At 43.2% G+C, this 17564-nt stretch overlaps 1 protein-coding gene across 16 annotated transcripts in view; it reads left to right on the top strand.

Annotated features, from left to right (window-relative positions):
* GRIP1 (glutamate receptor interacting protein 1) overlaps positions 1 to 17564 on the top strand; it is a 483847-nt gene that overhangs the window by 339608 nt on the left and 126675 nt on the right. For all 16 annotated transcript variants that reach the window (XM_083182482.1, XM_083182486.1, XM_083182485.1 and 13 more), the window contains exons 3-4: positions 2341 to 2476; positions 9371 to 9516. In XM_083182482.1, coding sequence (XP_083038608.1) covers positions 2341 to 2476; positions 9371 to 9516 — 282 coding nt within the window. The remainder of the gene's footprint in view (positions 1 to 2340; positions 2477 to 9370; positions 9517 to 17564) is intronic.

Below are 17564 nucleotides of genomic sequence, written 5' to 3'. Positions count from 1 at the left end.
AAATGTATGTGAGAACAAGCCCCACACAGGCTGGTGAGGAACCCAATTGTTAAATAGGTGACAGAGTGAGCATTAGTGCCCGTTTATAGCAGCACCTGCTGCAGGAAAGCTGGCATTGCAGAGACATAGGACACAGGACACCAGGCCACGGGGAGAAACCTTTGCTTTGGACTGTACATTGTCGCGATCAGACTTGCAACGTTTCTCACTCTCCACCTGTTCCACTACCAACCGAACTGCAAATGCATCGGGTACAGTAATGCAGGATAGTATTCGCATAAATAATAATCAGGAAGTCCGCCTGTCCGCCTTGTTCTAACCTTAGTTTTGTTAGGCATAGAGACCACCATTTTCAAAGCTTCTCTTGAGGAGACGGTAGCCTGTTTTTAAATAATTGTCAGGGGTGTGCAAAACTATTCTGGTTGGCCCATATAGAATAGAACTAGCCACTTCATTATGTAAACTTACTGCTTATGAATCCGCTACCGTCCCCTTCCCCCTATCCCATCTTTCCCAGAACTTTGCCTGTCCAGACTGCAATGTGCCCCTTCTGTGCAATTTTTCTTCTGATAAAGAAACTGTATGGTCTATTTTTGGCTGCTACACTCATGGGACCTTGCTGTTCTTCTGCACTCATTCCATTTACTTCTATGATCTTGTTATGGTTTGTCATCTAGGTTTTATTGTGGTACATGTAATTTTTTAGAGGTACTTATGTTTCAATGCCTGATGGTGTACGGAATGTTCTTTGATCTGTGATGATGTTTCTATGTATTTTAATGTTTGTAATGTTATCTTTGGTCTAGTTTCTCTAGCTTTCTTTTGGGAACTTTTTCAATAAATATATCTTAAGATATATGAGTGATAGTTATATTAATTTATTTTAATTTTAATTTAATTATTATACATATATAACATAAGGAGGGGGGGGGGGGTGGATGTAAGGGAGGGTGACCTAGTGGGGACATAACACACCCAAAGCTTTTGACCAGTTTCAAATATTGCGCCATCTGTTAGTTATCTGAAGGTGAATAATTTATTGAAAACTACTCCTTAGTTTTATTATACAATGGACATTTTTGATAAAAGGCATTATGCAATATTATAAAGACATGGTCTAGGTCTGGGGTAGCCAACTCCAGTCCTCGAGAGCTACCAACAGTTAATGTTTTCCATGTCTCCTCACAGAATCACAAGTGAAGTAATTAGCTCCACCTGTGAGTACACCTTTGCAGCAGCTATGTTGTCTGAAAAATGTGAACTGTTGGTAGCTCTCAAGGATTTGAGTTGGCTACTACTGGTCTAGGTCAACAGTCAGGACTGTAGGTCAACATATGAAAAAGGCAACCTAGACCTTGTCTGTGAGCTTAACCACACCCGATTTAGTTGAAAGTGGACGTGTTTAAATGCATACAGTAATTGTTGCCTTTTATTGAGTTCAGGGTACAATAGGTCCATGCATTCGAATTTAAGCCCCATTACATAGCTTCTCCCAAAAGAGCTATGCAAATGAGTTCTGTTATATAGCTGCAAATAAAGTTATTGTGTGCCTGCTATAGTATTGGCAGTTGGACAATAGAGGTTTTTTTTTATTACTTCTCCGAGAGAATGAAACCATGTTTTATGGAGTAAATATATATTTGTTAATGTATTTGGTAGAAACATACTTGTTTTCCTCCACAAATAGAGTCAGGCCTTTGTTTATTTTGAAAGTAGCTAATCTGAAGCGGATAAAGAGATAATTAGCTCTGAACTGCAAGGTTACTGCCACTGCATGCTCTGCTATGGATCACAGGCAACTATTACAGCTAGAGGACACCCATATTTTTTACTCAGCCACAGTATAAAATAATCAAAATTTGCATATACAAAGGTTTATCGGCTTCAATGACCTCCTGTCTTAAGAATGAACAAGCTGCAAAAAGAAGTATAACTGCATAACACATTAATGGAGCGCCTTCCACTTAGAGAAAGACCAGCCGATAACATAATTAAAGTCTTCAGTAAATTGTGATAATAAAACTGACTGTTCACCCTTCATGCTCTCTCACCCACTCACAGGGATATTATGTGTTGGTTATTGAACGGGGAAAAAACTCTTCTGTTATTAATTGTAACGTTGTTTAGAACTACCTTTCTCCTATCTGGGTTGCGACATAAATAAGTATGACCTAATGCAGAGGCCAGAAAAATATTAATCTGTAAAATAATACTCCATTTATCATGTCTGGTAATAAGAAAACATATCTATTTTAGTTATTTCGCAAATGCAAACCACATTGTGTAGAGATATTTATGAGATTCTGCATTAATGATATCAATCCTTTTTCCTTTTAACAGAAGAGTTCAAGGGCTCAACAATAGTCGAGTTAATGAAGAAAGAAGGAACCACACTAGGGCTTACCGTGTCAGGTGGAATTGACAAGGATGGCAAGCCAAGAGTATCAAACCTGCGTCAAGGAGGAATTGCTGCTAGGTAATGTCCTATACATGCTCTGTAACCTCCAGCTTGGGGGACAGAGCATCTCAGAATATTAGATTGCAGAATGAATCATATGGTTCATATAGTGTCATATTATGTACAGCAGGTGCTGCAAGGCTGCTTCTTTCTCCTTCTCTAAAGTGTGCATGTTATAAGTCTGTCCAAAGACACACACCATTTTGGTATGTCTACATTTCAGATGTCCTAATTCTTTGTCAATTATATAAAAGTTGGTACTCTTTACCTAGCACGGCGCCCACGATCTTGATCGTGGGCATCGTGAGGTAAAAAAACGCGTCGGTCGCGTCGTATGCGGGCTAAAGAAGCCCGGACGCGACGCGACCGACGCGATGTCCACGATTTCCCATTGAAAACCATGTTAAACATGGACATCGCGTCGGTCGCGTCACGGCCGGCCATAAATGTGCACACGATGGCCGCGACGCGATGCCCACGATTTGCCATAGGAATCAATGTTAAAAGGCCCGATGGACACGATTTTCATGTTAAATGGCTGAATGGACCCGATTTTACCATAGGAAACAATGTTAAATGGGCCTTAGAGCCCAAATACTTACCCTGAACTCTGAAATGGCCCCCCCAATTGTTTACGCCACCCCACGATCAACGTCAACCCGAAGCGTGGCGAGCGCAGCGGTACGCGTCCTCCGACCTTTTCATACCCCCACTATCCACGTCGGCGTGGAGTTGAGAATAGAATAGAGTGGCGAGCGCAGCGAGCCACCGAGCCCGAAGCGTGGCGAGGGGACGCGGATACCTTCACAGGTAAACGCGTCCCTTCGCGGGCTTCACAGGTGTCCGCGTCGCCATGGACACCTGTGAAGCCCGCGAGGGGACGCGTATAGCTGTGAAGGTATCCGCGTCCCCTCGCGGGGCTCGCTGCGCTCGCCACGCTTCGGGCTCGGTGGCTCGCTGCGCTCGCCACACTATTCTATTCTCAACTCCACGCCGACGTGGATAGTGGGAGTATGAAAAGGTCGGAGGACGCGTACCGCCGCCCCTCGCGGGCTCGCTGCGCTCGCCACGCTTCGGGTTCACGTTGATCGTGGGGTGGCGGTAACAATTGGGGGGGCCATTTCCCAGTCAAGGTTGCCTATTTGGCCTCTGTGGCCCATTTAACATTGTTTCCTATGGCCACATCGGGTCCATTGAGGCATTTAACAGTAAAATCGCATCGGTCGGGCCATTTAACATTGATTGCTATGGGAAATCGGGTGCATCGCGTCGCGGGCATCGCGGGTACATTTATGTCTGGCCGCGATGCGACCGACGCGATTTCCATGTTTAACATGGGTTTCAATGGGAAATCGCGGGCATCGCGTCGGTCGCGTCGCGGCCAGACATAAATGTACCCGCGATGGGCGCCGTGATAGGTAAAGAGTACCTAAAAGTTCACTATTTAGTGTTCTAAGGTTGTTCACTTGACACTACTCATATCAGGGAGACTACCAATGATAGAGCTTGATCAAATTCATTACAATACATTCCTTGGTTTATGCTATGAAATCTTTTAACAAAGAAAATAAAATTACATTGATTGGCATATTATTATTCTAACTTTGATTAATATTATTTTTTACCATGCAAATTAAGCTTGATTCAGCCTTTTCTGACCTTTTCTAGCCCTGTTAATAATATTCAGTGAGCCACATGTGTCCTGCACAGCAGAGAGTACCGTTCTGCTGCCGGAGCTGGGAGAGTGCCGAAACATACAGTTTAGCAGTGGGTTATGATTATATGTTCCCAACAGGTCTCACAGGCTTGTCAAATGCTAACATTTCCATAGCAGAAAGCATGTGGCTAGTGCTCATTAAATACAGCATTCTTGCGTTTAATAGCAACAAATATTCCAAATAAAATGCAAAACCGTCCTCTGACCAACTGCAGTTATTTACATTTGGAAACACAAATAGCATGTTTTAAATGACCACATAAACACCCGATGCTGGTAAATAAATTGACAGTGTGCTTTAGAAGAGATTTGATGTTTTTGATGCAGGAGATAAGTCAGCTGCTCCTTTACTGTTCGCACAAAGCATTATGTGCAATGTTGTATAGATAATTGACATGCTGCATCATTATTTATCCTCATCATGATGGAATAGGTATGTGTGTGTGTGTGTGTGTTATATGTATGATGCAGTGTTAAAAGTGGCAACTAATTAGCTGCTATGTATAATTTTATAGAAGATACTTGATAAATGTTACTTTAAAGCTTATTGGTTGCCATAGAAGACTTCTCCGCTCTTCTCACCGCTTCATACATCTAGCCCAATGTGCGGTGCAGGATGGAAACTGCCATATTTATGATATGAAAGTAAATTGCTGAGATACTTCTGGCCGCTACAAACACATTTTAAAATGCAGTCTTTTGTCGACAACAAATTTCCCTACATATTTAATTGAACAAGTGTTTGGTTTATTAGAAGAGAAATAGAATAGTGTAATATTAATGGCTTATAATCACATGTGATATGAATGAAATCAATTAACAAGCTCAGTTGGAATAAAATAAATGAAACCATCAGATAATTAGTAGTTAATAATTAATTACTAGAAAAATATTAGTTACATTTAATCATATAAACCTGTGGTAGATATTTTTTCAAGGTCAAAGGTTTTTCTATCCTTTTCCCACTTCACAGTTACTGTATAAGATTTAGCCAAGTCTATGAGTCAGTAAAATAAATATAATTTTATTATTATTATTATTATTATTATTATTATTATTATTATTATTATTATTATTATTATTATTATTATTATTATTATTATATTCAAGGTGGTCCTGGAGAGGTGGTGGAACTCATTTCCACTTTAGTACCAGGAGGATCGTAGGCAGAGTAAAACCATGGAGCCACCACAGCCTTCGGAGGAGGAGGATGTGGCTCCATCTTGTTGGTGACACTAATGCAACCTGAATCATCCATTTATATGGGTGGTGGAACTCCACCCCATTCACCCACACTTTACTTGCAGTTAGCATCCCAGCAATGAGCAAGCCAGCATCCCGGCTGCCATCTTTAAAACAGCACCAGAGCTTAAAAAGGCTCAATAGTCCAACACTGCAATACAGTCAGCCAGTCAACTAGCGCCTAAGCCCCCCTTCCCCGGCTGGATGCTAGCCTGCCTTGGTTTCTTTACCAAGGCAGGCTAGCATCCAGCCATGGAAGGGGGGTTTAGGCGCTAGTGGGGGGTCTTAGGGTTAGGCTGGGGAGTTTAAGGTTAGGCTTTAGGGAGGGGGTAGATTTAGATACTAAGAAAGTGGGGTTAGGGTCAGGCTGTGGTGGGGTGTTCAAATAAGTTTTTTTTTTTTACATAAAACAAAAACGTGTTTGAGTCTACACAAATTATTATTTTATTTTATGTACGTGCACACACATTTATATATATTTTTTTATGCATTATCATGAAAATATACTTGTTCCAGTTATTCTAAAGTATGCTCAGGACCGAAACTAGGGTTTCTGGTGCCCGGGGCAAGACATTCATTTAGTGCCCCCCCCCCCCCCCCCCCAAAATAAATTTTATATATAGCAGAAGGGTGATATTAAACCAACAAACAAGACAATATATCATATATTATTATGTATACACTGTATTCTGAAATGAGATTTATATTTATAAATTATATTATTACATATATACTAGAAACTAAATCAACCTGAAAACGGGGACAGTGCGCGCCGAAGGCGTGCGCTAAAAATTTAGGGCATTTTTTTTGTGTGTGTGTGGGGGGGGGGGGGGGGAGAAGTGGTGTGGTCACATAGACACACCGTAATGCCCAGTACACATTACAGCACACACCGTTATGCCCAGTACACATTACAGCACACACCGTTATGCCCAGTACACACCGTTATGCCCAGTACACATTATAGCACACACCGTTATGCCCAGTACACACCATAATGCCCAGTACACATTATAGCACACACCGCAATGCCCAGTACACATTATAGCACACACCGTAATGCCTAGTACACATTACAGCACACGCCGTTATGCCCAGTACACATTATAGCACACACCGCTATACCCAGTACACATTACAGCACATACCATAATACCCAGTACACATTACAGCACACACCGATATGCCCAGTATATATTATAGCACACACCATTATGCCCAGTACACATTATAGCACACACCATAATGCGCAGTACACATTATAGCACACACCGTTATGCCCAGTACACATTACAGCACACACCGTTATGCCCAGTACACATTACAGCACACACCGTTATGCCCAGTACACATTATAGCACACACCATAATGCCCAGTACACATTATAGCACACGCCGTTATGCCAGTACACACCGTTATGCCAAGTACACATTATAGCACACATCGTGATGCCCAGAGCACATTACACCACAAACCGTAATATCAGATACTTGTACTACACAAACCTACAGTACATACTGTAGTCACACACATACAGTACATGAATACAGAGCAGACACACAGATTATATAATGTCCCATCCTCCTCCCTTCCATCCTCAAATCGCACAGTCAGGGTATGTACTGTACCTCATGGCATGTACAGTAAAAGATCCTCCGTCCTCCTCTCCGCCTCTCTCTCCATGCTGCTGGGCAGCGAGTGCTGTGTAGCCTCTCCTGCTACTGATTCTCCACTTCCCCGGTGTGACTGACAGCCCAGGACCAGCATTGATTAGAAGTGAGGCGTGCTCCTGCGGGCCCCGCCGGTAAAAATGGCAGCGGTGCTACTTCCCCCGCTATGAGAATCCCATCTTTCTCTGTCTGTCCTCAGCTCCTACCTGCTGCGGCCCCATGCACCCATGCTTCCTTTTTAAACAGCGCGCCAGCGCTACCCGAATCCGCACTTCCGGGTAGCGCTGGACGAAGTGGCGTAACTATAGAGGGTGCAGGGGATGCAACTGCTATGGGGCCCGGCCGCTTGGGGGGCCCGAGAACCTAGCAGGCAATCCCCTGCATCTATAGTTATGGCACTGACTGCAACCTTTATTATTTGATAATGCCGTGCTGCGCCTGCCGAGTGTGACACCAGCCTAGGGTCTTGCGCTGTTAGTTCTTCCTGGTAGGAGCCTAGGAGGTGGAGTAAAGCAGGCTGCATACAGTGCGTAGAGCGATAGATTATTGGCTGCTGCAGCTGCTTTCCATATTTACCGGGCGCTTCCTGACACTGTAACCAGCGGGCGCCCGGCAGTTTCATATATGCTGCGCTGCTGCAGCTTTGTGAGAAGGGATGCCGGAGGCTGGACGGTCTGTTATTCTTTGACAGACACTAGAGGTTTGGAACAGGGCCGTCTTTCCCATTGGGCTTAATGGGCAGTTGCCCAGGGGCCCAAGGATTGTAGGGGCCCACCCCAATGGGGAAGACAGCACTGTCCTGGGGAATGGTGACGGGAAACCAGGCAGCGACTGTCAGAGTTGACGCAACGGCGGCGGGGATCCAGGCAGCGGGGGGGCTTGATGTAGCAATCTGGGTGGGTTGTGTCGGGGATCCGGGCAGCAGCTGTCAGCGGCGACTCAACAGTGATCCAGGCAGTGGGGGGCTTGATGTAGCAATCCGGGTGGCTTATGTCGGGGATTTAGGCAGCAGCTGTCATCGGCGACTCAGCGGTGATCCAGGCAGCATGGGGCTTGACGTAGCAATAAGGGCAGCGTGTGTCTGGGATCCAGGCAGCAGCTTTCAGTGGCTTTCCAGGCAGCGGCTACTCAGACCTTGATGTAGCGCTATTTGCTGAGCGGGAAGCGCTGCTAATTTTGAAAAGTCTGGTCGGACGCTGATTGGCCGGATGCTCAGCCAATTAGTGTCCAAGCAGTCTTTTCAAAATCTGCAGGGCTTCCCGCCCGGTGGCAAATAGCGCTACATCAAGCTGCCTGGATGTCCGCTGACAGTGGCTGCCTGGATCCCCACCACATGCCGCTTGGATAGCTAAATCAAGCTCCCAGCTCTCTCACTGCCTGGATCACTGCTGGGTCACCACTGCCTCTGCCTGGACGTCCGCTGACAGTTGTGCCTGGATCCCCGCCACACGCTGCCCAGGTAGCTACTTCAAGCCCCCAGTGCCCCCCGATGCTGCTGCACATAGGTGGGTGGAGAGGTGTTGTGAGGAGGAGAGGGGGCCCTAAAAATTATTTTGCCCAGGGGAACACTAGATGGTTAAGACGGCCCTGGTTTGGAAGTACCTCTAGTGTCTGTCACAGGCAGGCTGGCGGCCGGGAACAGGACCACCAGAGCCCCCCTTCTTGTATATAGTGGCGGCGGCCGTAGACATTAGGTAACCAAGTCCCGCCTGCCACTGCCTGACAGCGCCCCCCTCCAGCGCCCGGTGCGCGTGACCCCCCAGCCCCCCCCCCCCCTAGTTACGGCCCTGGTATGTTTCAATAACATGAGCCTACATTTCATTTATCAGTGTTAAGCCTACATAATGTAAGGAATTCACACTTGTGAATGTTATGTACCATCTAGGCATAATACATTACTATCATTAGTAGTTACCAGGAACTATCTTTACAAAAGTATGAATAGCAGAATACCATCAGGCCTACGTCCTTTGTACTCTGGTTTATAGTACAGTCACACGTATGTGCTTTAGTAATTTGCCATGGCCACACAAATTGTCGGGGTTTATGAAAACAAACAAACAAACCTGAATAAAATGTATAGGAACTATGTAGAATGTGTTTTCTTTTTTTTTTTTTTATTACTCAAGATGCTACCATACTGTATATTGATGATAAAATGGTTTATGAGTAAGTGGTCCTAACAAAAAGTGGTTTCTGTTGGTAAACCTTACATCTCACCACAACATGCAGAATAAAATGAGTAAGTTTGTACCAATCTGACAGACCAGTATTCTTTACAGAAGTGACCAACTGAATGTGGGAGACTATATCAAATGCGTGAATGGCATCAACCTTACAAAGTTCCGCCACGACGAGATTATCAGCTTACTGAAGAATGTTGGGGAACGAGTGGTCCTTGAAGTGGAGTATGAACTGCCTCCTGTGTGTAAGTAATAGAGGTTTGCTCATCCTTTTTTCCTTATTTATTAGCCAATCAGAGCATAGCAATATTACAATATTTAAGCGAGTCTATTGATTTTGTATATATATACACATTTATAACCACTTTAGTGAGGATGGGCTTTTTGACTGAGGTCAGGGCTATTATGTGAGGAAGGGAATTTTAGCAAGCAATTAGATAGAGTTAGATAACGAAGGAGCAGGGTCCCTGGAAGTACAGAGTAGTCAGGTCATGATATGTAGCTCATACTGTACATCCAAATCACTAGGTTTAATTATCAAGACAACATGTACCATAATTAGCGAAGTGTAGGAGTACTTGTGTCTGGGCATCATCTGAACAAAGGGCCAGAATAGTGTTCAGGTTATAATGGTTGCACATTTGTAATATTAATGATTTGTTGTCACTAATTATTTTTTGGATCTGCATGGCCTTGGTGTCTTGGTGCCGTTATATTCATTATATGTCATTATATTCATGTATCAGGAGACTAATGAATACAAGAGGCTGCAATCAATAATTTCACGTGTTAAGGTTACCCATATTGCCTACGTTTATTTGCCGTTCTCAAAAAAAGTGAAATCTATGTACTGTATATGTACACGTGATTTGCAGCTTCACAGGAAAAGATAGGTTTTAAAATGGTATTTAGTCTTCCAATAAAATAGTTACCAGCTGGTATTAAGAAAATGGTCCAGTAGTTACAACAACACACATGAACTGCAGCCATGTGGTGATAACGAGCGCATATGTTTCCATTTGACAAAGGGACAGTGTATGAACCTACATATATCTTTCCAGGGGGAGATTTATCTAAGCATGACAACAGATGAAGTGTACAGAGCTCTTAGGGAAGATATTAAATGGAGATGTATAAAGTAGAGCGCGAGTACTAATAAATCAGCTCCTAATGCTTTATACACATTCATACTGGCAAGATATCTGGAGGTCATCAGTAGGTATGCACATCTGATGTGAGCATCGTCACTCAGCCATATCCCATCGACCCTACGGCACAGCTGATACAGATGTTTGTGCATCTCTGGCTGTGTGTACAGGTGAACTGCTGACCATACACTGGATTCGATGCTTATCTTGTTCTGATGTTGGCATAGATGTGTCGACTGATCAATTAGTAAATGTGTATGCTTACCGAATCAGCAGAAATGACCTATTATAAGAATTACACACTCATCATGCTTCTGCCTGCCCACCCGCCCGCTGCAGAGGCTACTGATATCACGTAACGATGACATCTCGCAAGTGTCTCTTTACTAGGAATCTCTGGGCACAGTGATACCCCTTTCAGACTGCAAATGCTTGGTCACACCCGGGATAAGGACACAGGTTTGTCACAGGAGTGCCTCAGCATCTGCAGACTGTAAGCTCCCTGTAAGCTTATTTACGGGTCGCTAATGTCACACTGGGGCCGAGCGGTGGATGAGGGGAAGGAGGCAGTGCTTGGAGCAAACAATGTGAATGGGACCCGTGTTACCTGTTCACACTGCACTGCAACCCTGGTCATGGACAGGGTTGAAATGCCCAGGTTGCTTGCCCGGGGTGGCGCTTTCACACTGCGCCTCGACCCAGGTTGGTGATGTAATGACCCAGCAATAACATTGGTCAAGACTGCGGTCTGAAAGGAGTATTAGTGACAGTACCAGTGACACCCCACCTCCTACCCCTGTACTACCAGAAACTGCCAGGCCCAGAGCCCAAGGATGGCATAGTGTTTAAAAAGGAAAGAAAAAACAGCATGATGCAGTGGCATGCTTTTTTGGCTGTAGGTCCCCCTAAGGTACCGTGCCCCATAATGCACCACTTGCACCACATCAGTTGATACAGATGTAGCTATGCTCATAGTTGCCATGCCAATCGCCATGTATGACATACGTGGCATTTGGCATCTAATTCACAAATGCTACACATAGAAAAGCATTGAACTGCAGTGTGGTGTTTGCACAAAGTGGGTGCGCCAAATACACTTGATTACTTTCTTACTTACTTTATTGCGTACTTCCACACTGATAGTAGCCTGTCCCAGTGGGGTGTCCCAGCAATGTTTATTTTGTTAAGGACTGAAGTCGCATTTTTCCTAAATGCAGTGGTGTCTGGCAATAAAAGATTATATTTTAGGAGCTTGCAAAACCCCCAATAATACATAGACCTCATCGGGGTGTGGTATGGGACTCCAACAGTCGGGATCCCGACAGTCATTATCCCGACATCGGGATCCCGAGTATCTGGAGTCAGACAGCATGGCGAGTGCAAAAAAGCCCCTTGTGGGCTCGCTACGCGAGCCACCTATTCTATTTTCCCTCTATGGGGGTCGTGGACCCCCACGAGGGAAAATAGCGGGTGGCCGTCAGGCACCCGGCTGTCAGCGTTTTGACAGTTGGGATCCCGACGTCGGGTAAATGACTGTCGGGAATCCGTCCGGCACCCCCTCATCGTAGGTGATTTTGTGATGTACTGATATTACTTATTCCTGTAACACTTTACCCGTCCATATACGAGTTAATCATCAGACCTGTTAAGATTTAGGTTTCTTTCCTGTTATTCTCTTTTTGCTGTGTTCTCTATGGAGAACAAGTGACCTCTGCCTACATCTCCTGCTCTCCTCCTTTTCCTTTGTGTGTTCTCTTACATTATTTAGAAGCTGGGACTGAGCTGTGCAGGTTATTCTGCCATATGATGTTTTCATTTCACCAGCCAGAGGAAGCAGAGACGGCGTTTCATACTGTAAATGAAGCATGAAAATCTAAATACTTTATGCTTCAAGGTTTTATTTATTGCACATCTGCAGAGACCGAGGAAGGTAGCCTTTCTCCTGGCTGTATCCTACCTGCACGGTTAATGCCACTGCTTTGCAGTATTTGCTGATATTTTTCAATGTTACACAGGATTAAAGCAATTGCTAAATGTTGTGGATTTTGAGCTGTGTAAATATCTGAGGTGTGGGGGGATTTCAACACAATTGCGCTGCTGGGTATAATAAAAAGAAAACTAAATTTTTCGTACCCTCTGTAATTGGGAACTTTTTCAAGACAAGTGTCTTGAAAAAGTTCCCAATTACAGAGGGTACGAAACGCGTTGACACAATATCCAAACCTCCAGACGTGTCTCCAAGGTCCCGCCTTCAGCTAACAGCACGGCTCACTGTTAGCCGCACTCCCGGCATCGGCTCTCCACGCAGCCACCGGCCAGTTCCTGTGCCCGCCGTTACATTACCATCTCCTACGGTGCCGGCGGGACACACTGCTACTCCGGCAAGGGAGAATCCCATCACCATACGACCGGTCCCCCGGATCACCATATTGGGGACATCTGCTGTAGCGCTACCAGCGCCCATCATACCGCCTCTATCTGCACAGCACCACCTGGCTGTGTGAACTCGCATTTGGGATTAAAACCTACTACAGGGTTGAGCTATCAACATCCATTAAGCTCCCCGCTACCTTCAACATCTATGGGTGAGAAAATCTAACTACCCTAATTTAAACTGTTTGAACTGCCTTCCATCTAGTGCATGTTTGTCTACATGCTAAATTGGCAATATTAACACCCTGTTGCAGGATAATCAAATCCATCTTATTATAAATAATATATTCTGGAGACACCAGGATCTGAACTGAGTTACTCCCATCAGTGGGATTTTCACATCCAACCTTGGAGACACTCCTGACCATTTGGGCTTTAACCCTATATGTTTTTATTCAGGTGTTTATATTTATCAATGTTTTAGTTTTATTGTGTATTTTTATGTGCTAATTCTTTTTATATTTATAAAATAATACAAATCATTCAGCGTGTCCAGTATCATTCCTTTTTGGTCAGACCTAACTGCACTCTGAGTTTTCTTTTTATTATACCCAGCAGCGCAATTGTGTTGAAATCCCCCCACACCTCGTTTATCTTTTATGAGCTGGGCTAGCTCATCCAACACGTGCAGAAGCTGGGTATATACTTATTTGGTGTACAATACAAAGCACCTTAAACCATTTTCCAAAGCAAATGGGAACTCCTGGCGCTAGACTTGTATATTCAAACTCCCGATAATTCTCTCATGCAAATATGGAGACAAGGAAACGTGTATAAATAATGGATAGGGTATAACTAAATAGGGGGTGAGTGGGCCCAAAAAATGAAGTCGTACCACGACTCACACTTTGCAAGTGGTTACAATTATGTAACGGTTTCTTTAAGGTCCACCAACGTGTGAGACAGAGGGTATTACCAAGGACAGGTGAAATCAAAGGTGCATACCGTACTCAACTGTATAAACAGGAGTTGGAAACATATAAAGGTTTCTTTTAATCCTAAGAATCACATTAACACGTGACAATGAAGGTACTTCGTACCATACTCACGAATAAGTACTGGTACCATAAACACATAAAGGTATCTTGTGGTGGGACTGGTGGGTGGCAAATCTCCACTTGATAGGTCCCCACGTAGCAACAGATGTATTCAGAAATGAAGGGATACCAGTCTCAGTAACAAGATGATTTATTTAAAAAATTGACATCCAACATGTTTCGGCGGGCTCTGCCGCCTTTTTCAAGGATAATCAGTGAGTGAAGCATACAGAGTTCTTATAGCAAGATGGAGGAACCGTTTCCGGGTCATGGTGCATTTCCCTAGAGTGATGTAGATAACACTCATAGGGTCTAATAAATAGCCTGATTCTACCCATCGCTAGGTGAAGTGATGAAGTATAATAATATAGAACATAAAGTGACAGCGTTAAAGAAGTAGACAAGGGAATAACCTGTACTCGGGCGATGGTATCCGGCTATTGGAACGCATCCCCGGAAGTGTTGAGACGCATATCCGGTTGGTGCGCCGGGTAATGCGTACGTGCATACATAGCATAAAATATTGGTTCCCCTTATGTGAGGCGTGAAATCCGGATGCGCACAGGGGGAAATATATGTGAAAAGGCCGGATGAGGCACGTGACTTGGTGGAACGCAGGCAGTGACGTCTGCGCTCCACAATATAGGAAGTGGGATAACTCCTATATTGTGCAATAGGCGAACTAATAATGTATACGTTCTCCTGTTCTTCTTAAAAGTGCAAAAGAATATGCTGGACGATAAAGTGCAGTGGTGCATGTAAACATATGTAAAGTGACCAGATGCGACACGTGACTTCCTGGAACGCAAACAGTGACGTCTGCGTTCCAAAATATAGGAAGTGGGATAACATGTGTATGGTATAATGGGCAGACTAATAATATATGCGTTCCCATCAAACTGCACTAAATTATAAAGTGCAGTGGTCCATATATTATAAACATGAAAGGGTTCCTCCATTCACAATATATATAACAAAACATACTGTAAATAAATTAACATGAATAAAAAAGTAGCAACATCAAAAAAACTTTTTTCACTTAAATGACGGTGTACACACAATTCATATAGATGAGAAAGGAAGCTGGAACATCATAAAAACCATTTTAACTCGAATTCATGATTAAGGCCAGACGGGGAGAGAGTGGACAGATTAAATATCCACCTCATCTCCGTTTGTGCCAGTCTAACATCTCTGTTATGGTTTCTCCAATCACCCTTAACTGCCTCTAACCCCCAAAAACCTGTGATAAATTTCACAGAACTATCATGAGTTTCTGCGAAATGTAGGGAGAAAGGGTGGTCCTTAAAGCCTTTTTTAATGTTACGAACATGTTCGGCTAATCGAACCTTTAGATTTCTTTTGGTTTTGCCGATATACAGCTTATCACATGCACATCGGATCGCGTAAATAACGTAATTCGTGTTGTAAGTGATAAACTGTTTAGGCTTCACAGTGATGTTTTTAAATTTTATCTCTGTGAATTTCCTAACAGTAGAGGGGTGGGATTTACACATGGAGCAATCTCCACATCTGTGGAAACCGTTGTTTCGTGTAGACATAGTACCTTTTTCCATAAAAGCGCTCCTGACTAATTGATCTTTTAAGCTAGTCGCTCTTCTATATATAAATTTGGGGTTCTGCGGCAAAATACTAACGAGAGCCGGATCTTCAAGTAACACTCTCCAATTTCTCTTGATGATATGCTCAATAGATTTATGGTAAGCATTATACTGAGTGCTGAAGGCTATAGTATATTCGTTAGTGTTAGTAGTAGAAGTAGGTTTATTCTTAAGCAGATCTGCTCTAGGGAGCAATCTAGTCTCCTCCAGAGCTCCCTCAACAAGAGTGATGTTATACCCTTTATTAATGAATTTATTTTTCATTAAAGCGGCACTTTCTTCAAAGTCGGTAACATTAGAGCAGTTCCGTTTTAAGCGTACAAATTGCCCTTTAGGAATATTAGAAATCCATTTCTTGTGGTGATTGCTCGAAGGGTTGATGTATGAATTCGAGTCTGAGGGTTTATAATAAACAGAGGTTTCAATCTTATTATCTTTTATATAAATCCTGAGATCGAGAAAGTTTACCTCATTTTTACTGATGTTAAAAGTAAGATGAATATTAAATGGATTTGTATTAAGGTAATCACAGAACTTTTTAAGTTCTGCCTCCGGACCTCTCCATATAAACAAAACATCATCTATATATCTCCACCACTGGACCAGATTTGCCTCCCAGTCATGACCATGCCATACCATCAGGTTTTCCCATCTGGCCATGAACATGTTGGCATAACTGGGGGCAAATCTGGTCCCCATGGCGGTACCAACCTCCTGATTATAGAAGGTACCGTTAAAATTAAAATAGTTATTCGTGAGAATAAACTCTATACCTTGTATAATTAAATCTTGCAGTTCTGGGTTGATATTAGTTTCTTGTAAGGCAAGTTTCACTGCTTGTATACCATCAACATGCCTAATAATCGTGTATAGGGATGTTACATCCGCGGTGATTAAAAAACATTCATCATCCCATTCAACCCCACCGATTTTATTCAGTACGTCCTTGGTATCTTTTAAATGGGACCTATTTGTAAGGACAATAGGTTGGAGGTGGTGATCTATAAAATACGAAAGATTGGCCGTAATACTGTTGGTGCCTGCAACAATAGGTCGCCCTGGGGGGTTCTGAGCATCCTTGTGAATCTTTGGCAAAAGATATAGGACAGGAATGGAGTAGTCTTCCCTTACCAAAAATTCAGCAGTTTCGTTAGAGTCCCCAAATTAACAAAATTATCAATCAAACTCTTTAAATTGGCGAGAATTTTATAGGAGGGGTCTGTCTTTAGTTTTTTGTAAGTGACTCCATCATTGAGTTGGCGGGCTACTTCAGCTGTATACATAGACTTATTAAGAACAACTACAGCTCCGCCTTTGTCGGCGGGCTTAATAATTATATTCAAATTACCTTTAAGGCTATCAACAGCATTTCTTTCTTCCAAAGTCAAATTATGCTTTAGTGACGGGAGGTTATCTTTTAATATTTTAAGTTCATTGTTGACCATTTTTTGAAATGACTCAATGAAACAACCTCTGACATGCTGAGGGTTAAACGTCGAAGGTTTTCTGAAAGGATTAGTGGTCCGATCAGTTGTTTCTGAATTTTTTTCTTGAAAAAATTTCTTTATTGTAATCTTCCTAATAAATTTGTTAACATCAAGGTATAGATCAAAAAAATTGATGGAATTACTAGGTGCGTATTTTAAACCTTTTTGTAATATTTTGGTTTCACCCTCAGTTAAAGTGTGGTCACTTAAATTGTATATTTTAGTGACTTGGTCCTCTGAATTAGGGGGGGAGATTTTAGTGGAACCTCGTTTCCTTCTACTTCGTTTTCTTGTACCTCCTCTTTTGCCCCTTTTGATTCTCCTATAAAGAGTGGGATTCGTTGGGGTGGGTGTGGCTAGTTGATTCTCCATGTCTGACGGTTCCTGTCTAAAAAATCCTCGTTATGGTGCATAGACAATCTGTTGGGTGGATGCTCCAGATTCTCAAACCTATTTTGAGATGAGAAACGATCAACCCAATTAGATGGACCCTCTCCTTCATGGAACCTTCTCCTGCCAGGAGGCTGCTCTGGAAAGACTGGGTCATTCCTCCTATCTGCCCAAGG

The sequence above is a fragment of the Crinia signifera genome, chromosome 4, assembly GCF_055691185.1.
Source record: "Crinia signifera chromosome 4, ASM5569118v1, whole genome shotgun sequence".
Taxonomy (NCBI): Eukaryota; Metazoa; Chordata; class Amphibia; order Anura; family Myobatrachidae; genus Crinia; species Crinia signifera.
Note: the sequence above shows the minus strand (reverse complement) of the source record. Positions and strands in the feature narration are given on the sequence as shown.